Source organism: Phocoena phocoena, chromosome 5 (genome assembly GCF_963924675.1).
Source record: "Phocoena phocoena chromosome 5, mPhoPho1.1, whole genome shotgun sequence".
In the NCBI taxonomy this organism is placed as follows: domain Eukaryota; kingdom Metazoa; phylum Chordata; class Mammalia; order Artiodactyla; family Phocoenidae; genus Phocoena; species Phocoena phocoena.
In genome coordinates, this window is record NC_089223.1 from 103,964,520 (window position 1) to 103,990,585 (window position 26,066).

General features: G+C 34.2%; 1 protein-coding gene across 1 annotated transcript in view; it reads right to left on the minus strand.

Annotated features, from left to right (window-relative positions):
- Positions 1-26,066, minus strand: part of TACR3 (tachykinin receptor 3) — a 60,959-nt gene that overhangs the window by 22,735 nt on the left and 12,158 nt on the right. Inside the window, exons 2-3 of the mRNA XM_065877607.1 lie at positions 13,362-13,550; positions 11,475-11,625 (exon numbers count right to left, since the gene is read on the minus strand). Of these exons, the coding sequence (XP_065733679.1) occupies positions 11,475-11,625; positions 13,362-13,550 (340 nt within the window). The remainder of the gene's footprint in view (positions 1-11,474; positions 11,626-13,361; positions 13,551-26,066) is intronic.

A 26,066-nucleotide genomic window follows, 5' to 3' on the forward strand; every position in this document is an offset into this window, starting at 1 on the left:
TGAAAATCATTCTTTTCATCTGGGCTTAGGTGGCCATGGAAAAAGGCTTTAGGAATTTCTATTTCAGAGACTTTATATATTTTTCATTTCAGATCATGTTGGAGAATGATGAAATAATAAGGCAGAAATAATCTGATGCTAATATCTGAGAGTCCAAAGGTAAGAACTATTTACAGTATATTATTTCACCAATCTAAATATTTCCAAATAAAAACAGGTTTGGGAGAAATACAAATAATTTTAAAAATCCATAAGTTTGGAAATACACTGTGTGAAGCACACGGAAGTACAGAGAATCATAGTCCTTTGGGGGATCTACTACTTAAGCAAAGTAGTAGAGGTGAAAGTCTCTCTGAAATCTTTTCAGAAGTGAAATAAAAATGAAAACAGTAGCAGAAAGACATCTGAAAAGACTTGGAGCAAGTAATTAGAATCACATGCATAAAGGGTTCATGTGCAACCTGGTGTGACAGAAACAATAACAACAACAACAACATTAGTTTTCTATTTATAATCCTCTCCTGACTTGAAGGAGAGTGAAATTGGGACTATGGAGAATATTGCGTTTGCTGAGAAGGGTAACGGATGTAGGTGGGGATTGCAAGTTTGGAATTATTTGAATCATAGGATCTGTGCTACAGTTTGGATTATAGGAACTGTGCTGGATTTGTCTTGAAAAATAATGGGTGAGTAGGCTTTCTCAGGCAGAGAAATGGATCAAGTAGAGGCTGCAAGAAGGAAAGGTGAAGAGGGAGAGAGAGACACATACAATTGCCTGGGAGCTGACTTGTAAAGAAATGACAAAAGAGTTTTATGTTCTGAGAGGCAAATTCTCCCTTTGGGCTAATGTACAAAATCCTCAGCAAAATTTACATTTGTCATTCAGGATACATGAAAATGAAAAAAAGTGATATATATGAAGTTACTTAAAATTTGGGTCATATGAATAATGGTAAATGAAAACAGTAGGTTATCGGGAACTAGCTGTCATACAAAATCAAGAGTCAGAATCACTTATAGAGCACTATGTGGGGGGCAGACAGATGTCATTCTAGGCACTTTCAAGGACTGCACTGTCCCTTGTTGCAAAGATTATGTAAAGATGGAACGGCAAAATACCGTGAGTATTTGACCTGTGAATCACGAGGACCATCTGCCAGCATACCCAAGGTTAAGGTGGGACTGACAGCAGTGCCAACAACAGTGTACTTTATGAGCCTGCACAAAGCATGAAAGGGGACACAACAGAGCACACTCACAGGTGAACAACCCCAGAGGAGGAATACTCAGAGGATTCTCTCCCAGTGGGAGTACTTCAATCCTGCCTACCTTGCATCACAGATCAGAAACACAGCTAAGAAGCATATCTCAGGGTCTCTACTTCAACAACTAGGGAGCACACCATACCCCTGACAGGGCAGTGACAACCACAGAGCAAAGGGGAGGCCCAGCTCAATATCCAGCTCACCCACCAGGGGGCAGAAACCAGAAGCAAAAGGAACTGTGATCCTGCAGGCTGTGGAAAGATACCATAAACACAAAAAGTTAGACAAAATGAGATGACAGATAAATCAGTTGCAGATGAAGGAGCAAGATAAAAACCTACAGAACAACTAAATGAAGAGGATAGTCAATCGACCTGAAAAAGAATTCAGAATAATGATAGTAAAGATGATCCAAGATCTCGGAAAAAGAATGGAGGCATGGATTGAGAAGATGCAACAAATGTTTAATGAAGACCTAGAAGAACTAAAGAACAAACAAACAGAGATGAACAATACAATAACTGAAATGAAAAATACTCTAGAAGGAATCAATAGCAGAATAACTGAGGCAGAAGAATGGATAAGTGAGCTGGAAGACAAAATGGTGGAAATCACTGCCATGGAGCAGAATAAAGAAAAAAGGACAGTCTCAGAGACCTATGCGACAACATCAAACACAAGAACATTTGAATTACAGAAGTCCCAGAAGAAGAAGAGAAAGAGAAAGGGCCTGGGAAAATATTTGAAGAGATTATAGTCAAAAACTTCCCTAATGTGGAAAAGGAAATAGTCACCCAAGTCCGGGAGGCACAGAGAGTCCCATACAGGATAAACCCAAGAAGGAACATGCCGAGATACATATTCATCAAACTAACAAAAATTAAATGCAAAGAAAAAATTTTAAAACCAACAAGGGAAAGCAACAAATCACATACAAGGGAATCCCCATAAGGTTATCAGATGACTTTTCAGCACAAACTCTGCAAGCCGGGAGGGAGTGTCATGATATGTTTAATGTAATGAAAGGGAAAAACATACAACCAAGAACACTCTATACAACAAGGCTGTCATTCAGATTCAATGGAGAAATCAAAAGCTTTACAGACAAGCAAAAGCTAAGAGAATTCAGCACCACCAAACCAGCCCTACAACAAATGCTAAAGGAAGTTCTCTAGGCAGGGAAAAAAAAACTTCAAAGAGACCACAACTAGAAACAAGAAAATCACAAATGGGAAAGCTAACTGGTAAAGGCAAACATACAGTAAAGGCTGGAAATCATCCATAAAAAATATATTAAAATCAGCAACAGTGAGAAGAGAAGTTGGAAATGGGAATTGCATTTGAAATGAAGAGACCAGCAACTTAAAACAACCTTGTATATATATAGACTGCTTTATCAAAACCTCATGGAAAACACAAACCAAAAAACTACAATAGGTACACACACAAAAAAGAAAAAGCAGCCCAAACACAACACTAAAGATGGTCATCAGATCACAAGCAAAGAGAACAAAAGAGGAAAGGAAGAAAAAACACCTACAAAAATAAACCCAAAACAATTACGAAATTGGCAATAGAACTACATATCAATAATTACCTTAAATGTAAATGGATTAAATGCTCAAACCAAAAGACTTTGACTGAATGGATACAAAAACAAGGCCCTATATAGGCTGTCTACAAGAAACCCACTTCATACCTAGGGATACATACAGACTGAAAATGAAGGGATGGAAAAAGATATTCTATGTAAATGGAAATCAAAAGAAAGCCAGAGTAGCAATATTCATATCAGACAAAATAGACTTGAAAATAAAGACTGATACAAGAGACAAGGAAGGTCACTACATAATGATCAAGGGATCAGTCCAAGAAGAAGATACTAAATTGTAAATATTTATGTAGGCAGCATAGGAGCACCTCAATATATAAGGCAAATGGTAACAGCTGTAAAAGGGGAAATCAACAGTAACACAATAATAGTGGGGGACTTTAACATCCTACTTACACCAATGGACAGATCATCCAGACAGAAAATTAATAAGGAAACACAGCCTTAAATGACACATTAGACCAAATAGACTTAACTGATATTTACAGGGCATTCCATTTGAAAGCAGCAGAATACACTTCTCAAGTGCACATGGAACATTTTCCAGGATAGATCACATCTTGGGTCACAGATCAAGCCTTGATAAATTTAAGAAAATTGAAATCATATCAAGCACCTTGTCTGACCACAACGCTCAGAGGTTAGAACTCAATTACAGGAAACAATCTATAAAAAACACAAACACATGGAGGCTAACCAATATGTTATTAAATAACCAATGGGTCACTGAGGAAATCAAAGAGGAAATCAAAAAATACCTAGAGACAAATGACAATGAAAACATTGATCCTAGATCTATGCGACACAGCAAAAACAGTTCTAAGAGGGAAGTTTATAGCAATACAATCTTACCTTAAGAAACAAGAAAAATCTCAAATAAACGACCTAACCTTATAGCTAAAGCTACTAGAAAAAGAAGAACAGAGAGAACCCAAAGTTAGTAGAAGGAAAGAAATCATAAATATCAGAGCAGAAATAAATGAAATAGAGACAAAGAAAACAGTAGCAAAGATCAGTGAAACTGAAAGCTGGTTCTTTGAGAAGATAAACAAAATTGATAAATCTTTAGCCACACGTATCAAGAAAAAAAGGGAGTGGTCTCAAATCAAAATTAGAAATGAAAAAGGAGAAATTACAATGGATACCACAGAAATACAAAGAACATAAGAGACTATTATAAGCAACTATACACTGATAAATGGAGAAATGGACAAATTCCTAGAAAGGCACAACCTTCCAAGACTGAACCAGAAAGAAACAGAAAATATGAACAGACCAGTCACAAGCACTCAAATTGAAAGTGTGACTTAAAAATGTCCAACAAACAAAAGCCCAGAACCAGACGGCTGCACAGGCAAATTCTATCAAACATTTAGAGAAGAGTTAACACCTACCCTTCTGAAACTCTTCCAAATATTGCAGAGGCAGGAACACTCCCAAACTCATTCTACAAGGCCACCATCACCCTGATACCAAAAACAGACAAAGATATCACAAAAAAAGAAAATAACAGGCCAATACCACGGATGAACATAGATGCAAAAATCCTCAACAAAATACTAGCAAACAGAATCCAACAACACATTTAAAGGATCATACACCATGATCAAGTGGGATTTATCCCAGGGATGCAAGGATTCTTCAATATACGCAAATCAATGTGATACACCACATTAACAAACTGAAGAATAAAAACCATATAATCATCTTAATAAATGCAGAAAAAGCTTTTGACAACTTTTAACACCAATTTATGATTAAAACTCTCCAGAAAGTGGGCATAGAGGGAACCTACATCAACATAATAAAGGCCATATGTGACAACCCTACATCATGCCCAATGGTGAAAAGCTGAAAGATTTCCTCTAAGATCAGGAACAAGACAAGGATGTCCACTCACCACTTTTATTTGGCATAGTTTTGTAAGTCCTAGCCATGGCTATCAGAGAAGAGAAAGAAATAAAAGGAATCCAAACTAGAAAATAAGAACTAAAATTGTCACTGTTTGCAGATGACATGATACTATACATAGAAAATCTTAAAGATGCTACCAGAAAAATACTATAGCTCATCAAGGAATTTGGTAAAGTTGCAGGATACAAAATTTATACACAGAAATCTCTTGCATTACTATATACTAACAACAAAAGATCAGAAAGAGAAATTAAGGAAACAATCCCATTTACCATCACACCAATAAGAATAAAGTACCTAGGAATAAACCTACCTAAGGAGGCAAAAGAACTGTACTCAGAAAACTATTAGATACTGATGAAAGAAATCAAAGATGATACAAACAGGTGGAGAGATATGCCATGTTCTTGGATTGGAAGAATCAATAATGTGGAAATGACTATATTACCCAAAGCAATCTACAGATTCCACACAATCCGTATCAAATTACCAATGGCATTTTTCACAGAATTAGAACAAAAAAATTTACAATTTGTTTGGAAACACAAAAGACCCTGAATAGCCAAAGCAATCTTGAAAAAGAAGAATGGAGCCTGAGAAATCAGGCTCCCTGACTTCAGACTACACTACAAAGCTACAGTAATTAAAACAGTATGATACTGGCACAAAAACAGAAATATAGATCAATGGAACAGGATAGAAAGTCCAGAGATAAACCCACGCACCTATGAACACCTAATCCACAACAAAAGAGGCAAGAATATACAATCGAGAAAAGACAGTCTCTTCAATAAGTGGTGCTGGGAAAACAGGACAGCTAGGTGCAAAAGAATGAAATTAGAACACACCCTAACACCATATGCAAAAATAAACTAAAAATGGATTAAAGACCTAAATGTAAGGCTGGATACTATAAAACGCTTAGAGGAAAACATAGCCAGAACACTCTTTGACATAAATCACAGCAAGATCTTTTTTGATCCACCTCCTAAGTAATGAAACTAAAAACAAAAATAAAATATGGGGCCTAATTAAACTTCAAAATTTTACACAACAAAGGAACCATAAACAAGAAAGGGAACCATAAACAAGATGAAAAGACAACCCTCAGAATGGGAGAAAATATTTGCAAATGAAGTAACCGACAAGGGATTAATCTCCAAAATATACAAACAGCTCATGCAGCTCAATATCACAAAAACAAACAACCCAATCAAACAATGGGCAGAAAATCTAAATAGACATTTCTCCAAAGAAGACATACATATGGTCAAAAAATGTATGAAAAGATGCTCAAGATCACTCATTACTAGAGAAATACAAATCACAACTACGATGAGGTATCACCTCACACCTGTCAGAATGGCCTTCATCAAAAAATCTACAAATAATGAATGATGGAGAGGGTGTAGAGAAAAGGGAACCTTCTTGCACTGTTGGTGGGAATGTAAATTGGTACTGCCACTATGGAGAATAGTATGGAAGTTCCTCAAAAAACTAAAAATAGAACTACCATATGACCCATCAATCCCACTCCTGGGCATATACCCAGAGAAAACCATAATTCAAAAAGAAACATGCACCCCAATGTTTATTGCAGCACTATTTACAATAGCCATGATATGAAACAACCTGAATGTCCATCAACAGAGGACTGGATAAAGAAGACGTGGTACATATATACAATGGAATATTACTCAGCCATAAAAAGGACTGAAATAATGCCATTTGCAGTGACATGGATTGACCTAGAGATTGTCATACAGAGTGAAGTAAGTCAGAAAGAGAAAGACAAATATCGCATAATGTGGCTTATATGTGGAATCTAACAAAATGGTACAGATGAACTTATTTGCAAAGCAGAAATAGAGTCACAGATGTAGAAATCAAACTTATGGTTACCAAGGGGAGTGAGGGGAGTGGGATGAATTGTGAGATTGGGATTGACATACACTACTATATATAAAATGGACAACCTACTGTAATGATAACCTACTGTACAGCACAGGGAACTCTACTCAGTGCTCTGTGGTGACCTAAATGGGAAGGGAATCTGAAAAAGAGTGGATATATGTGTATATATAACTGATTCACTTTGCTGTACAGCAGAAACTAACACAACATTGTAAAGCAGCTATACTCCAATAAATTTTTTTTTATTAATATAATCATTATCACCAATAATTAACACCCATTTATTGATCACAAAATACATGTGTTGACGTCTAGCAAACTGATATAGAAAACCCTTGTAAAAACAAAAGTATATGCATGGTGTAAATTCTTTTTACTAACATGAAATTTTTGTTTACTGGAATACTATATCAATAATCTATAACGGGGAGAGTCCTATATTATTTTACTAGTGGCAGGGCTAAGAAATATTATTTAACAAAATATGGAAAACTTTCAAGAACAGTTTCATTTATTCAGCAATAGATAAGTAGACCTCATTTTTGGTCCTGAGGATATAATTTAATCCTGAAGATATGAACTTTGTCCTGAAGATTCAGACTAAAATCTTTCCTCTCTGTGCTGAGTCTAGGGGCAGAGTATCAGGTTGGAACTCAGGAAGCCTAATTTCCAGAACTAGTTCTCCGTTTAAACATTTTTGACCTTTAGCAAGTCACATCACATGACTGCATTTTCTTATGTATAAAATGAGAACGCAGCTGATTCACAAAACTTTATTCTTTCAATTATTTATTAATTCACCATCCAGAAATCATTATGCTACGCACTGAGGAGACAATAGTGAGTACAGCACTTCTCTTCAGTAGTCTACAACAGATTTGGGAATTTACCTGTGATAAAATGCCCCACATTTCTTAGGGACATTACCAACCATCATTTTAATTTAACCTAACCTAATTTTAAAGTACCTTATTCTTTCCTCCTCTATTTTTTTGTATACTCTAACAGTACTTGAACTTATTTTTAAATGAGGTTTAATTATAAACTGAAGAATTGTAAATGGATATTAAATGATATATTGTTGAGATAAGTGAAATTTCAATTATTCCAACAGTCTAGTTAAGACTATTTAAGTCTACATTAAGAACTACTTAAGCAAGGTAAAAGAGCTTGAGTTTCCTGATTTGTTAAAAATGGAAGAAAATAGTTTCCACTAGGCTTACCTCCTGGGGATATTGTGAAGATTAGTACAGTCTATGTATGAGAATACAACTTATATAATATAAATACTCAGACGTAAAGTATCCTTCTGAAACCTGGTCCTTTGAGCAAGTTTTCTAAAAGAACTCAACTCTAAAAACTTTTGTCCAGGATTCAAGTCCAAGTTCTGCTACATATTAATTTTGTGAGTTTGAGATTCAATTTCATTTTTATGTAAAACAAGAAAAAATCACATAGATACTGTGAGAATTAAATAATATTCATGTGAGAGTTATTTAGAAACTGTGACTCACTGTAAAATGTAGGTCAATATTATGTTTAAAAAGATAAATGGCCAGTTTTATACCTCTTTACTTTTCTACCACATGATGCTTTCTTATCTTCACAGTACTGGCATATATATTTACAGTAAAGTGCCTAAAGTAACGGGTACCATTTACTGAGAACAGTTCTATGTGCCAGGCACTTTTTGAAGTACCTAACAAGTATTGCCTCATTTAATCCCTATACAGCCACATAGTATATGCATTATTATTATTTTCATTTCAGCTTATAGGGATTGTAACCTCTCTGAGGCTCAGATAGGCTATATTCCCCAAGGTATGTGCCAGAGTCAGCATTTGAACTTGGCACACTGAATAAGAGTCTCTGTTCCCATTCATTACATTAAATTGTCTAAGAGTGACATAAAAGAATGCCATTTGTTTATCCATTCATCAACCCATTCTATATTTCTCTGAATATTTATTTTCCAATTCTCTCAAAGTTTAAATATAATCTAATTCCATAAACAAAAAATCATTTTTAACTAAACAAAAGGATTTTATGAATTTTTATATGTAAAAATAAACAAGAATCACTGAGAAAATTCTGGGAAAAAAAGAGTAAATAGAGGTGAAGAGTTGCCCTATCAGATATTAAAGTACATATAAAGCTTCATTAATTTAACCAGTATGGTGATAATGCATGAACTGCCAGATAAAGCAGAGTAGAAAGGAGACTGAGCCTCAGACACATTGGAGAACTTAGAATATGATAATTGTATCATTTTAAGTTAGTGTTGAAAAAGATGGGTTACTCAATAAATGGAGGTAGATATAACAGGAAAACATCTAGAAAATAATACTGGAGTCTCATTCCACAACTTACATAAATAAACTTCAGCTACATTTAAATTTTATACAACAAACATATTATGAAACCACTAGAAGAGTTTGATTTAATCTAATCTATCCATATAAAGAGTGATTTTATAAAATTGACAATAATTGATACTATTCTCACAAGAGCATGTTCTGAAGTATTGAAAATTGTAAGATAGTGGTCCAGGTTCATTCTTTTATATGTTGCTGTCCAGTTTTCTCAACACCATTTATTGAAGAGACTGTCCTTTCCCCATTGTATATTCTTGGCTCCTTTGCTGTAAATTTCTTGAACATATATGTGTGGGTTTTTTTCTGGGTTCTATTCTGTTCCATTGATAAATGCGTTTGTTTTTATGCCAATACCATACTGTTTTAATTACTATAGCTCTGTAATACAGTTTGAAATCAGGAAGCATGCTGCCTTCAGCTTGGTTTTTCTTTCTCAAGATTGGTTTGGCTATTCAGTGTTTGTATGTGGTTCCATACAAATTTTATAATTATTTGTTCTATTTCTGTGAAAAATGCTATTAGAATTTTGATAGGAATTGCATTGAATCTATAGATTGCTTTAGGTACTATGAGCATCTTAACAATATTAATTCTTCCAATCCATGAACACAAAACATCTTTCCATTTATTTGTGTCTTCTTCAATTTCTTTCATCACTGTCTCATTGTTTTCAGTGTATGGGTGTTTCACCTCCTTGGTTAAGTTTATTCCTAGATATTTTATTCTTTTTGATGCAATTGTAAGTGTTATTGTTTTCTTAATTTCTCTTTCTGAAAGTTTGCTATTAGTGTATAGAAATGCAACAAATTTCTCTATGTTGATGGTGTAGCACTTGTTATTGATTTCATATGCTAAACTTAATTTTCCTTTGAGAAATCCACATTATGTAAACTTGGTTGCAATCTTCCCTGCACCTGTAATTGCAGCATGAGAAATATTAATGGGTAATCCATAGAGGAATCTTTTCAAGTGATTGCCACGCACTAAAGGGCTGCAGATATTTCCTCCTAAAGTGCTATCTTTTCTTATATTTTTCGAAAGGAATAAACACTTCCACTTCTCAAGTACTGTAGCAAACTAGAAAGGAATACACAGAAACTTTCCTAGGCTTTTCAAAATAATTCCTATCCACTGCCACTTAGAAAGAAGATTTAATCAAAGCAAGTGACATTTGCGATCAATGCAAAGCTTAGAGGTAGGCGGTACACCCGATTGCAAGTTGTATCCCCGGTGGGGCAGAAGTTAGAGAGAGGGAACGAACAGTTTTCTTTACACTTCACTGCTTCAATTAGAAGTATTTCATGATAATATTATTCATATCTGTTATAAATTTTAGGTGTTTTTTGACTTTGTTTTGATTTTAGTTATTTTCCTTTAAGAAAATGGGGTTTTGAAATACCCAGTTGGATAAATTTTCATTATATCCTGATTAATTAAACTATTTATATAATTTCAGAAGTATGACAAGCAGGTGTGTTCTAATGGTGTTCTTTGATTTATCAGCCAAAATACAAACTTTTCTCAAAATATCATAATGAAAAATACTTGGTAAAAAATTAGGAACTTCTATATAAAAGTGCTTACAATATTTATTTTTCTTTGTTGGGGAAATATTGTGTTATACATGACAGATACTTAAAAAGATAAGTTCATGGTATTTTACTTTAATTTCCCTAGAAAATCTACTACTAAAATGTTGGTTTTATACCTGGATGATAATATACATTTTTTTAAACACATTTATTTATTTATTTATTTATTTATTTATTTATTTTTGGCTGTGTTGAGTCTTCATTGCCATGTGCAGGCTTTCTATAGTTGCGGTGAGTGGGGGCTACTCTTTATTGCGGTGTGCAGGCTTCTCATTGCGGTGGCTTCTCTTGTTGTGGAGCACAGGCTCAAGGCGCATGGGCTTCAGTAGCTGTGGCACACGGGCTCAGTAGCTGTGGCTCGCCGGCTCTAGAGCACAGACTCAGTAGTTGTGGCACACAGGCTTAGTTGCTCTGCGGCATGTGGGATAAATGAAACTTCTGAAAGACTATATAGTACATCAGAGGCATTCTGTTCAATAAAGGACAAAGATAGCTAGAGCTGCAGAAATACAATCCACTGGGACTCCTACACTGAAATTTCAGAAGTTTCACGTGGTGTAATTAAGAATGCTCTGCAAAAGGTAATAAAAAGTCTTTCTGTAAGGAAGTAACAATATCCCAGACTGATATTGTACATGGCCAGTGGCTTATAGAAGATAAAAGGAAAGTAAATTTAAAAATTGATTAAAAAAACAGGAAAAAAGTAGGAGTCAAGCATCAAATCATATTATATTAAAATGCCATAACTAGGTTTTTTCCCTTCTCTTCACACAAATGCTGGATAAATTATATGAAACAGTACCTTCCTTTTAGCCTTTAGCTGCTCATGATACTTGTCACAGGTGTCCCCTGGGATCTCTCCTCCCCAGAGAGTGATTCCAACAATGGTGTATGTGATACCCATGATGAGCAATGGGAAACAGTAAACCATTATAATAACAATAATATGGTAACTGTAAGAAATAAGAAAAATATATGCTGAAGAGCGTATTGAAATGAAATAGTAAGACTTTGAATTCATTCCATTTTAAGTCATAATTGAACATGCCAAAGATTATTCCCACATTTTCTCTAAGTCCTCATTTCACAAACCCATCACAATACTATGCTATTGTCACTTACAATCATCCAGATGCTACCAGTTGATCTTTGTCAATCTTTACTTCATGTATGAAAACTATAGCTGAACTGTAGTGCTCATTTAAACTACACACGTTCTCCCTTGCATGGAAGCTCAGGATGAATGCCTTTTCTCTGCTTGGTAGTCATTGAGCTAACCTAATTAAATGTATAATCGGAGGAAAAGAGATGGGACATATTAAACTGATGAATTGACATATTTTCTCCTATGTAAAACTATTACATATATCCTACAACATCAGTCATATTTGAAATAAATCATTCTTCAACCAAATGAAGAAAATGTGACTAGATGCTCTGAGTCACACTGGCATTTTTCCAAAGTCATGGTACATTTGATTGCATCATTAAATTTGGTAAATAATATACAGGTGTGTTAGTCACATCAAGATTATTATACTATAAGTTATAACTAAATTTTGGGATTTCATAGCTTTCAATAAAAATTATCAGGATGCAATTAGGGAGGACTAGAAGGGCAACCAATAACATAATAGCCAAATTAGAATTTGTATAAACTTTTGGGTGGCTTCTACTATCTTATGAAGGCTTTAAAGTAATTAAAGAGCTTGGCATGCTAGTCTTCTCAATCCCAGTATTTTTTTGATTTTTTTTTTTGGTAAAGGGAATCTTAAATCTTCTTAATTTCTGTACCCTGATAGCTTATTAAGTATTAACTAAATCAATGGGGAATTAAGTCAACAAATAATTTAATTTTATTATTTTGATTAAATTAATTTTGTTATCATACAACCTAAGAATTCTTAATAGTATATAATGGATAGATGCAGTCCTCAGTTTCATAACTGCTGCCTGCTTTTCCTTTAATAAGTACTTCTTAATGTTTTTCTTTAAAAGTCTGCACGCTGAGTAGAGCAGAGTTTGATAAAATGGCTGCTTTAAAAGATGATCACTGTATTTGCATCATTTGTTATTTTTAAAGGAAAAAATAGTTCACTAAATAAGAATTTTTTGAAACAAAATTTAAATGGTCAGCATAAAACCCAAAATGCAAACAATTGAACAATTATGTTTTTTTCATTTGCTTTTCTTAAGGTGGGTTCAAATTATGAAATATCAAATTCTATCATATAGCATTCCTATTTCCTTTCTAACCTAGTGCTTAAGTTTCTTTAATGCTAAAACAAAGGAACACAACCAAGAACCTACTAAGACTTCCTTTCCCTTCAGCCAGTTTTCTTAAAAGAGCAATCTTCACCTTTGGGTTTCAGTTCCTCCCTTCTGGCTCGTTTCTCAGTGGATAACAACCTGGCTTTCCTTTGCACTTTCATTTCCAGTGATCTTATCAGTTCCTCCAGAAACTCTCCAGAGCTACCCCACATAGAGGTCTTCACATTTTTCCAGTTAGAAACCTTTGTAACTTATACAAACAAATTGACTATATCATATTGTAGTATAGTATTTTTACGTGTCTCTTTCCCAAGTAATGTGTGAGCCCTTGAGGGAAATATCTATGGCTTATCTATGTAATAGTTGCTCCCAACCTGTAGTTCATTTAGTTGAAAATTGTAATAGAGCGTTAACTTACGTGAAACGTTGTTTGGGACCTTCTGGCCATTGCACATAGCAAAGCGTACGGCCCGGCATGACTTTGGTTTTGGAGTAAAGACACTGAGGGAAGGCAAGTAGAAATGCTAGAATCCAAATGCCTCCAATGACAATCTTGGTTGCAGTGGCAGACAGTCTGGGCTTCAAGGGATCAATAATGGCCATATACCTATATAAAAACAAGCAAAACCATTTTGTTGGCTATCTTGTTAATGGAGTTTAAAATGAGTTTCAGAGGAGTTTCCAGGGCCAGGGTTATCTCTCTTCTGGTAAACAAACTGAAAAAGATTTTGCTTGTATAAAGGCAGCATAGAATAATTATGGCATAGTCTTAGGAATCAGGCAGATCAAGGTTCAAACCCTATCCTGTCACTTATTTAACTTTTTGAACTCCATTATTTTTAAAATAGAAATAAGAACCCCCCTCTCTTAGTGGTGAAGTAACGATCAATAGAAATAATGTAAGTGAAAGGTATTGATTATTTGCTGCTGTGCCTAACACATTATCAGAACTCATATGTCTGCTGGATGGAATTGGAAAGATGTGTATTAAGTGCTTAAAAATATGAATTCTGTACCCCAAGACCTTCATTTTTCTTATGTATGTTTAACTTTTTAAAAAGAAAATTCAAGACAACTAATATGGATAATGTCTACATGATTGACAAAATGAGGAATCCCTCATAAGGATATTGTCAACATAGCCATTTAAAAGCATCCAGAGACAAGTTCAGGTTTAGATAAGGATGAATAAATCAAGTTTGACTGAGACTATACTTTCCTATTACCTCTAAAATTGAATTCATACTGTATCATATAAATCTCCATAGTATTTATCTATGTAACTATATATGACATAATTTTTATAGGAAAATATATTTAAGGCTCTAAAATATTTACATATGATTTTTAGAGTGCAATTTTTTTTTTTTTGTGGTACGCGAGCCTCTCACTGTTGGGGCCTCTCCCGTTGCGGAGCACAGGCTCCGGACGCGCAGGCTCAATGGCCATGGCTCGCGGGCCCAGCTGCGGTGGGATCCTCCCGGACCAGGGCACGAACCCGTGTCCCCTGCATCGGCAGGCGGACTCTCAACCACTGCGCCACCAGGGAAGCCCTAAAGTGCAACTTTTTGAGAAATTAGAAACTGTTTGAATATGGTAACAGAAGTCAAGCTTTATGCACTTGGTAAAATAGTAAGAATATGTCTGGGAGAATTAAATTCCAGATTTAAATTGGATAAAATGGCTAATTGCCAAATTATGGCTAATACTCAGAGTAGAAAATAACATACACCAAATGAATTATATTTTGGCATTTCTATCAATAAAACACATTCTTATTTAATTGTATTATTTTTACTATTGGCCATTTTGTGTTTCTCAAATATATTTTTATGTATGAAAATTTTCAAAGGTAATATTTTTATCAAAGGATGAGTATTACTTAAACCAAAAACATTTAATCTTATGAATGTAACTATTTCAAAATAAGGGTAATTCATTAACTTGTTTACTGCTCTTTGCTTTTGTAACTATTAGGCAGAATTAGATCTTCAGTAGATATATTGGAACTTATCTACCTACTATTCATAACGTTAACTTTAGTTGTAATTTACTTAAAGAAAGTACTCTTAATTTATTATGTATGACAGCTATTAGGCAAAAGTGAATGTTAGATATGAAAAAAGTAATCATAAAATGGTACCTTGGTTTAGGGAAATAAAGTGAATCATACAAAAAAAATAAAATATACATGTTTGAAACTGAAAACTGTTTAAAATTCACCTCTCATGCTTATGTTGGTAAAGATAATAATAGCAACGTATATTGATTGCTAAGCATGACTGGACAACTTATTGCACACAATATATATACATTTAGTATCCAGAAAAATTCAATAAATCAACTAATATTATCTCTATTTTACAGAAAAGAAAACTGAGGCTTAAAGATTAAGTAAAGTATTTAAAAATGTCCCAAATGGTAGGAATTGGAATTCTAAACCAGTTCTGCCAATCCTCAAAGTCTACGTAGGTACAGATTATGGCTTTGAATATAACCACTCGTTTAAGGAATTGTGGGAGAGAAAGAAAAATATATAAGGTGATGACTTGAAGAGAATCAGAAGTCGCATCTTGTCTCTAAATTCAAAAGCATTTATGTGCAATATTAAAGACGAAAGTCAAATATATAAAGGCAATAATTGTGATTGGTCATTTCTGTTCCCATTGCTATGGACTATAAATCACCATAGCATTTCTCTCATTACATTGAACTGTTGCTTTATGGTGTTTCCAGAGTCAGACACAGTACTTATCAATAAATTTTGTTGTATTGAACTGACTATTTCTCAATCTTATCATAATCTTTGCTTTTTTGCTTGCCTGGAAATTTATGAATGCTATTTGAATATTTAGACAGCTGATTTTTTGAGACTGTAATGAGAAGTTGAGTGATGTGAGCAGGTTTAGAGTCTTGTACAGCTACTACAGCATGGACAATTCAAAATAAACTACAAATTTCTTATTGATTTTTTTTGTCAATTAGTTTAATGTTAGAGAAATTATTTCCTGACAGGTAGAATATTGTTTTAGTTGGATTGTATGGAAACAGTCAATTTATGTTCTCACTAACTAACACTTTAGTGAAAGTAGACATTTTGAAACTTCAAGCTGACATTTTTGTCATTTCTGGTCTGATCTATTATTCATTCATTCAGCCAACATTTCTTGGATGTCTACTGTAGTATCCCAGATACTGTAGTAATACAACAATGAGAAAAAATGACCTTCACAGAACTCACAGTCTAGTGAAGTAGATAGATACTAATCAAATAATCTCACCAATAAACATAAAGTTACAAATATAATAAGTGTTACAAAGGCAATGTTTATGGCTGTGTGAGTGCATTTACTGGGGAAAACATTTAGATTGTGAATCAGTCTTCCCTAAGAAAAGCATTCTGGGTTGAAACTTGAAAGGGTGACTAGGCAAGGTAGCAGAAGGGTGAGCGTTGCAAAGATTTCTGGGGGAACAAACAACATGTGAAAAACTCCTGTGTTAATGGTGGGTTTTTATGGGTTGAATTGTGTCCCCCTAAAAAAGGTACATTGAAGTCCTAACACCCAATATCACAGAAGGTGACCTTATGTGGAAATAGAGTTTTATATAGGTAATCAAGTTAAAATGAGGTCATTATGTTGGGCCCTAATTCAATATAAGGTGTAAAGGAGAACTTTGGAAACAGAGAACCACACAGAGATTGCCACATGAAGATGGAGGATTGAGTGATGTATCTACAAGCCACGGGATGTCAAAGACTGCCAGCAATCCACGAGAAGTTAGGAAGGGGCAAGGCAGAATTTCCTCATAGGTTTCATGGCCCTTGCCAACACCTTGATTTCAGACTTCTAGCTTCTAGAAATGTGAGACATAAATTTCTGTTGTTACTCAGTTTGTGCTGGTTTGTTACAGTAGCCCTAGGAAACCAATTTGATGGGTAAGGGTGGGTGCATTGTGCACTTGAGGAACTAAGGGCTAATGTAATGGAAATGCTGAAAGTGAAGGGGGAAAGTGATTTGAAACGAAGTTGTAGTTCAGGTTATAAAATTTTGTCCTCTGGAAATTAATTGAGGTGATTCAATCAGGAGGGGAGAGTAATCAGATTTTAGTCTGGAGAATGGATTGAAGGAGGGAAAGAATGGAAGGAAGAAGATAAGTTACCTCATTATTGTTTTGGTTTGGGTGAGAGATGATTGCTGCTTGGAATAGAGTATTACCACTGGAGATTGAATTACATTAATGATTGAGGAAAATAAAGAAATGTTGAAATATTGTAGAAAGGGAGAGCCAGTTGACCAAAGAGGTAGGTAGAACTTCCAGGCACTGCTGAAGACCAATTTGAAATTGGTGATTAGGAATTCACTGTGCCATCAACGTTTCCTATTCTGTGACTCTCTCCTGGAATAATAATTTTCTCAACAGTAAGCATGAAGAAAATGGATCCTTAGGGTCAAATAAATACCCTCTGGACCTTGAGAAGAAATTATCAAACCCAGGATACAATCTCTCTCAAATGAGTGTCAGTGCTTTATTCTTCCTTTAAAGAAATGTATATCTTTGATATGATCACACTAGATTTTCCTAGGTGTTTGTCTGAGCTTCTCATTACCATTTTTCCCCACCAAATAGATTCTCAAATACGTTAGAGTCTCCTTACTCTGACTGTTTCACAAAGAATAGCTAAGATTGGATTCTTTACTCTTCCAATTAGCATAACACCTAAACAAGTTTTAAAGTCACTTTTTGTTGTCTTTCATAGAGGAAGAAATTCTCAGAAATATCTATCAGAAACTTACATTATAATGCCATCTTTTATTAGTTTTCCTTTTCACTCTAATACAGGACCAATGTCCTTTACCATGTACTTCTTTTCCTGACATAATTGAAGGGGTCTTTTTCATGAAAAAGATGATGTCTTTTGCAAAACAGAATTTTTTGACATAACTTTACTGCTCTCAGTAAGTAAGCCTTTCCATTTTGTAATTGTTCTTGGTATATGGTATAATTTTTCCTTTTGGTAGCATTTTTTATTAAGCTCTGTTTCTGGATCTTTACATGCTTATATACATTTAAAATTTTTGGTATAAAGAGAGAGTGCAGTCTTCAGATGTTTATTTGATTATATTAAGTAATATTTACCTGAAATAATATAGATTTTACTGTTCTCCAGTTTGCTTCTGGCTACAGTAGACATTGCTTTAGTCTGTAAATTCAGGATCCTATAATCTGAAGTGAGGAGATGAAGCCCAAGGAAGGAGCACGTGGTAAGAGATATGTATACAGCTGGAGACTTAGCCAATTTGCAGCAATCCTGAAAGGCAAGAGTGGTAGATATATCCCAAAGGCACTCTCCTTCCCATCCCCTCCAGAGGTCTCCCATTAGAAAAAGCCAAGAAGAGACCCAAGCGTGAGGGACCCTATTGATACAGTCAGTCTACAGAAGTAGTCAGCCTGGTGGGCAGGGGCAGAAAAAAGAGTGGAATAGATAGTGAGTAGATATGAATTGAAAAATGGACATTATCCAGCTCAGATAATAATTTCATGTATTTCACATGCTAGTTTCCTTGCTGAAGTGATTTTTCTTTTGCTTCATATGTTATTCTAAAGTTGTATGACTGGAAAACTTCTAACCATCCTTTAATTTCCACTCAGATTACAGACTGATCACTGTAGATTCTTTCCCTCTCTCTGTGCAGAGTTAGTTTTTACCTCCTCAGTGCTGCAACAGCATTATGCTCATAATGATTTTAGCTCATTGGAGACATGATTTATTCTTCTCTGTGTTCTGTAGCACCTAACAAAGTATCTATATTAGTCAACATCATTGTTGAATAGTGACTGCAAATAGTTGTTGAATATTTGGACAGATGGATGGGTGAATAATTGTTTACAAATGAAAACTTAAGCATGTACACAATTTTTAAAAGGAATAGTTTTCTTAACTTTGCTAAATGGGAATAAACATGGCGTAGAGTATGATTATGAGGTTAAAATGACATTACATAACACAATGTATTCAAGGAGACTTAGGTAATATCAGGCACAGTAGACACTCAACCTAAATCACTCTAAAACTATATTGAATAAAAAATTAACACTTGAGAATTTAAAAAATGTTGCTGTGGTAAGCTCGAGACAAAAATAAACAAAGATAACTTATTTAATGTGGTTCTTAGCTAGTTGTGATCAGAGTAGAAAGAAAAATAAGTTCATGCCAAAATTATGATCTAAGGATTAAAAAAAAAAACCTCTTTTAATATTGTTATAACTTTTCAACAGAAACTGTTCCAGCAGGGTAGTGCATTATAGGTTATTTCTCTTTCAAATCTCTCCTTTTAGAAGAATTTCTTATATGGAGAGCACTAAGGTCTTCTATGTAACATCAGTCAGGGCAACTAGTGCTCAGTGGTTCAATGATTAAATAGAAACGTTGCATGTTATACTTGGAGACTCTGTAAGTTCTTTGGGTGCACTAGGAATTAATTTCCTTCAATTTTATTTAATATGGCCTATACCATATTAAACTCCTTTTTGAAGTGGCCTGTGGCAGTTCCACTCTGTTATCCTTAAACTCAGAAAGATGATGTTGTCCATCAAGCAGAAGGAGTACCCAATCTGCAGGTAATTAAGTTGTGATGATGTAAATTCTTATTTAACTGTGCAAATGGAAGAAAGAAGGTATAGATAACCTCTAAACTGGGATAATAATACATTATTGGATATATACTTAGATAATAAATATATTCATAGCATCTAGGATAATGACTGCACATATTTGGCACCTGATACATATTTATTGTATGACTAAATTAATGAATGAATGGAGGTGATTTTAAAAATTGTTTTTCTGTCATTTTCTATCATTGAATAATTTGTGCTCAAATTACCTTAATAAGGTGTCATGAAAATATAATTAAAGAGAAAAATCAGATATGAAAAAAACAGCAAACAACGGCAACAATAACAACTACAAAAAAAAGAAAGAAAGAAAAGAAATAAAAGGCATCCAAATTCAACAGGAATACTGTCTTTATTACTGACAGAAGTAATGCTGTTTTTATTAGCAGATGAAATGATCTTCCTAAGGAATCCACAAAACCCCAAGCCCATTAGAATTAATATGTTCAGCAAGGTCACAGAATACAAGTTCAATGAATTGTATTTCTATATACTAGTTATGAACAATCTAAAAATGAACTTCAAAAAAGTCTATTCAGTAGCACCAAAAACAACCCAAGTGTCCATCATCGGATGAATGGATAAAGAAGATGTGGTACATATATACAATGGAATATTACTCAGCCATAAAAAGAAACGAAATTGAGCTATATGTAATGAGGTGGATAGACCTAGAGTCTGTCATACAGAGTGAAGTAAGTCAGAAAGAGAAAGACAAATACCGTATGCTAACACATATATATGGAATTTAAGAAAAAAAAATGTCATGAAGAACCTAGGGGTAAGACAGGAATAAAGACACAGACCTAGTAGAGAACTGGACTTGAGGATATGGGGAGGGGGAAGGGTGAGCTGTGACAAAGCAAGAGAGAGGCATGGACATATATACACTAACAAACGTAAGGTAGATAGCTAGTGGGAAGCAGCCGCATAGCACAGCAAGATCAGCTCAGTGCTTTGTGACCGCCTGGAGGGGTGGGATAGGGAGGGTGGGAGGGAGGGAGACGCAAGAGGGAAGAGATATGGGAACATATGTATATGTATAACTGATTCGCTTTGTTATAAAGCAGAAATTAACACACCATTGTAAAGCAATTATACTCCAATAAAGATGTAGGAAAAAAAAGAATAATTTAATAAACATAGGAAGAAATTTAATAAAAGAATTGAGACATACATTGAAAACTACAGCACATTGTTGAAACAAATTAAAAAAGACCTCAATAAATGGAAAGATGTAAAAAAAAAGAATAATTTAATAAACATAGGAAGAAATTTAATAAAAGAATTGAGACATACATTGAAAACTACAGTGCATTGTTGAAACAAATTAAAGAAGACCTCAATAAATGGAGAGACAGTCCATGATCATGGATTGGAAGACTCAATATTGTTAAGCTGACAATGCTTTCCAAATTGACTGAAAAATTCAACAGAATCCTTATAAAACTTCCTATTCTAATTCCAGAATTTAAAAAACTGATCTTAAAAATAATTTGGAAGTACAGACCTTCTAGAATAGTCAAAAATTTTGAATAATAAAAACAAATTTGAAGGACTTATACTTTCCATATTTCAAAATTTATTACAGGGTTACAGTAATCGAGACAGTGTAGTACTGGCATAAAAATAGACATGTAGATCAGTGAAACAAAAATATCAAGAGTCTGGAAATAAACGCGTTTATGTTCAATTGATTTTTGACAACTGTGCCAAGGCAATTTAATAGGGGTAAATTGTATTTTTTCAACAAACAGTGCTAGGACGATTAGATATCCACATGCAAAAAGATAAATTATACGGTTATGTCACACCACACATAAAAATAATCTCCAAATGTATCACATGTAAATGTGAGATCTAAAACCATAAAACTATCAGAAAAAAAAACGTAAAAATGAATTTTCACAACCTTGGGATAGCTAATGATTTTTTAGAACTGACTACAAAAGCACAAACAATAAAAGAGAAAAATGATATGCTGTACTTCATGAAAATTAAAACCTTTTGCTTTTTAAATATGCAAGGAAGAAAGTAAAGTGACAAACCACAGACAAGGAGGAAATATTTGCAAATAATATGTCCAGTAAAGGAATTGTGTTCAAAATACACAATAACTCTCACTATTTAATAAGAAGACATATAACCCAATTAAAAACAGAGAAAACAATTTGAAGTCTATGCAAAAGACTATATGTGATATAAAATGATTCCATTTATATCAAATTCCAGAAAAGTCAAATCTGTAGCAGGAGAAAATAGCTTAGTGGTTGTCTAGGGCTGCGCGTAGAATGGGGAGTGACTACAAAATTGGAAGTGAGGTTTCTTTTTGAGGTAATGGAAATATTCTAAAATTAAATTGTGTTGATGGTTACATAACTAAAAACTTACTAAAAATCATTAAATCATATACCTAAAATGAGTATATTTTATGGTATGTAAATTATAACTCAATAAAGCTGTTAAAAATAAAATCTTAAGAGTAAGAAAACAAACAATCCAATTTAAAAATGGGCAAATGGCTTGAATAGGCACTTCATCAAAGAAGCTGCATTAATGACAAATAAGCACATGAAACTTGTCTAATATAAATATCCATTAATGAAAGGTGAATTAAAAGCACATCAAGATACACATTAAAATGGCTAAAATTAAAACAAAAATACTGACAATACCAATTGCTGATGAAGATCTGGAACAAGTAGAACATTCATACACTGTTGGTATGAATACAACATGGTATAGCCACTGTGGAAAGCAGTTCCACAATTTCTTATAAAGTTAAATATACATTTACCAAAGGACCCAGTAATCCCACTCCTACTTATTTACTCTAGAGAAATGAAAACTTGTTTTCACACAAAAATCTTTAATGGATGTTTATGATCTATGAATAGATCATAATTGTTCAAAACTAGAAACAACCTAAATACCCTGCACAGGGTGGATGAACAAATAAACTTTGGTGCCTCCATACAAAGAATAGCCTCAGCAATAAAAAACGAGCAAACTTTTGATACACTCAACAACTTAGATCTCAGAGATGTTATGGTGAGTGAAAATAGCCAGTCTCAAAGTTCACATATTGTATGATTATATTAATATGATATTTTCCCCAAAAAACCAGACTACAGTGGAGAAAGATAAATCAGTGCTTCCCAGGTTTTAGGGCAGAGAGAGAGGGTATGAATACAAAGGTATAGCATGAGGGAGTTTGTTTGTAGTAATGAAATTGTTTTGTGTCCTGATGGTGGTGACTGTTGCATGAATAGATTCATGCATTAAAAATCCTAAATCTGTACATCAATTAAAGTCAATTTTAGTACAGTTAATTTAAAAATTAAATAAAATTATGTAATTAAAATTTACATTTCCACACATCATGGGATCAAATTTGTGACTTCTAATCATATTAGACATTCTTGGTGTTAAAATGTTTGTGTGAAAGGGGTTACCATGTAAACACTAACCAAAGAAAAGATTGTCTAGAGACTGTCATATAGAGTGAAGTAAGTCAGAAAGAGAAAAACAACTATTGTATATTAACACATATATGTGGAATCTAGAAAAATGGTACAGATGAACTGGTTTGCAAGGCAGAAATAGAGACACAGATGTAGAGAACAAACATATGGACACCAAGGGTGGAAAGCTGGGGGTGGGTGGTGGGATGAATTGGGAGATTGGGATTGACATATATATATATATATATACTAATATGTATAAAAGATAACTAATAAGAACCTGCTGTATAAAAATAAAATAAAATTCAAAAACCATCACAAAAATTAGGCTTTAAGGCATGAGGTGTTACTAAATGCAAAGAGGGACATTTCATAATGACAAAAGGGATAAATTCATAGGAAGGCATAACAGTCCTAGATTTGTATAAATATTGCTTCAAGATATACAAAGCAAAAAAAAAAAAAAAAAAGATATACAAAGCAAAATGGACAAAACTAAAATGAGAGATACATTCCCATTCCCAGTCATAGTTGGACTATCACACTTTTCTCAATAACTGATAGAAGAAGAAAAAACAACAACAACAACAACAACTAGTAAAGATAAAAAAAGATTTGAACATAACAGATGTGGTGTAATTATAAAGGATCATTCATTATGTCAACAATGCTTTCCTTTTTTTTTGAAACGTATATGTTGCTTGTAGTTTTTCATTTTTTTTTGTTTTTACTGAATGAACCCTTTAGAATGTTCTCCGCTAAAAATTAGCAAATGGAAAAATTAACAAATTAAACATATCCAAATAGAAGATGAATGGAAATTACTACGCAAAGGTAATGAAACTCAGGATGAGTTGTATGGAACAGGTTACAGCAAAGGCAGAACGATTGTCCAGGTTTTGACAAGTAAATTAATAACAGAATAAAAGAGTAATGAGGAAGCATATGAACATTTAGATCTTTCTACAAAGTAAGATTGTGGTAGAATAATTTTGTCCTGCTTTATAGAATGTTACATTTTCCCCTTAGATTATTAAATACACATTTTGGAAATATAGCAGAGGCCCCTCACAATACTGTGAGTTACTTCCAGGAACTGGACCATGATCCCACTGTATATATCAGAGAAAAACCCCCTCATGCTTCTAGCAGGATGAAGGGGAAAAGGACTTTTTAAACACATCAGAGACTATTCTTCTTAACACAGATGTTTCTCTCCATTTGGATGGGACAGATGTCTAGAGTAGGTTAGAGTTGGCTATTTCCCTTCTCCCAAGTGGAAGGCTGATGCAGCTGGACTGGAGTGTATCCTCCCCTCAGGACAGTTAGACTCCGATAATACCCCAGCAGATTAAACTCTGGCCAACTAGTTTCCTCTGAGGGCAGTCCTTGTTAAGAAGAAGTAAAAAACAAACTTATGGTTATCGGGGGGAAAGAGCAGGGGAGGGATAAATTGGGAGATTGGGATTGATTACATACACTATACTATATGTAAAACAGATAACTAATAAGGACCTACTGTATAGCACAGGGAACTCTACTCAATACTCTGTAATGACCTATATAGAAAAAGAATCTAAAAAAGAGTGGATATATGTATATGTATAACTGATTCACTTTGCTGTACAGCAGAAACTAACACAACATTGTAAATCAACTATACTCCAATAAAAATTAAAAAAAAAAATAAAGGGAGGGAAAAAAACGAGAAACACTTGTGAAGTTCACAGAACAGAGACATAGGCTCACTAAATGACTGAGACCTAATTATAGGACTCTAGAATGCTTCCCCTTCCTCCGTACCTCACCACCACATTACTAAGTCTATTTAGAGCAGTTCCTTTTATCCAGAACATCATGTCCAGCTATCAAAAGACAAAAAAACCCCCAAAACAAAAAACAAAACCTGAAGAGATGAAGCAAGCATGAGAACCAGGCATAGAAGGGATGTTGGAATTATCATACTGGGAATTTAAAACAACTGGATTAATATCATTAGGGCTCTAACTGATAAAGCAGACCGCATGTAAGAATAGCTGGGCGATGTAAGCAGAGAGATGGAAATCCTAAGAAAGAAAGAACCAAAAGAAGTGCTAGAGTTGAAAAACACTGCAACAGAAATGAAGAATGCCTTTGATGGGTTTATTAGTAGACTGAGCATGGCTGAAGAAAGAGCCTCTGAGCTAGAGTATATATAAGTAGAATCCATAAAAACTGAAAAGCAAAGAAAACAAAGACTGAAAAAACGGAAGAGAATATCCAAGGACTGTGGGACAAGTACAAAAGATTTAACATGTGCATAAGGTTCCCAAAAGGTTCCAACAACCTTAACAGACACCTCACCAAAGAAGATATGCAGATAGTAAATAAGCATACAAAAAGATGCTCCACATCATACATCACCAGGTAAATGCAAATTAAAACAACAATGAGATACCACTACACACCTATAGAATGGTGAAACTCCATAACACCAGATGCTGGAAAGGATGTGAAGCAACAGAAACTCTCATACATTGCTAGTGGGAATGCAAAATGGTTCAGCTACTTTGGAAGACAGTTTGGCTGCTTCTTAAAAAACTAAACATACTATTACCATATGATCCAGCAGCAGTTGTGCTCCTTGGTATTTACCAAATAGAGTTGAAGATTCATGTCCACAAAACAAAACAAAACAAAATAAACAAAACAAAAACCCACAAAAAACCAAAACAACAACAAAAATCAAACAAAACCCTGCACATGGATGTTTACTGCAGCTTCATTCATAATTACCAAAAACTTGAAAGCAACCAGGATGTCCTTCATTAGATGAATGAGTAAACTATGGTATTGGTTTGGCCAAAAAGTTCGTTCGGTTTAAAGTAAAAATAAAAGACACATTTTTCATTTTCACGAGTAACTTCATTGAACAATGTATTCATTAACCAAACGAACCTTTTGGCCAACCCAATACATCAGATGATGAAATATTATTCACT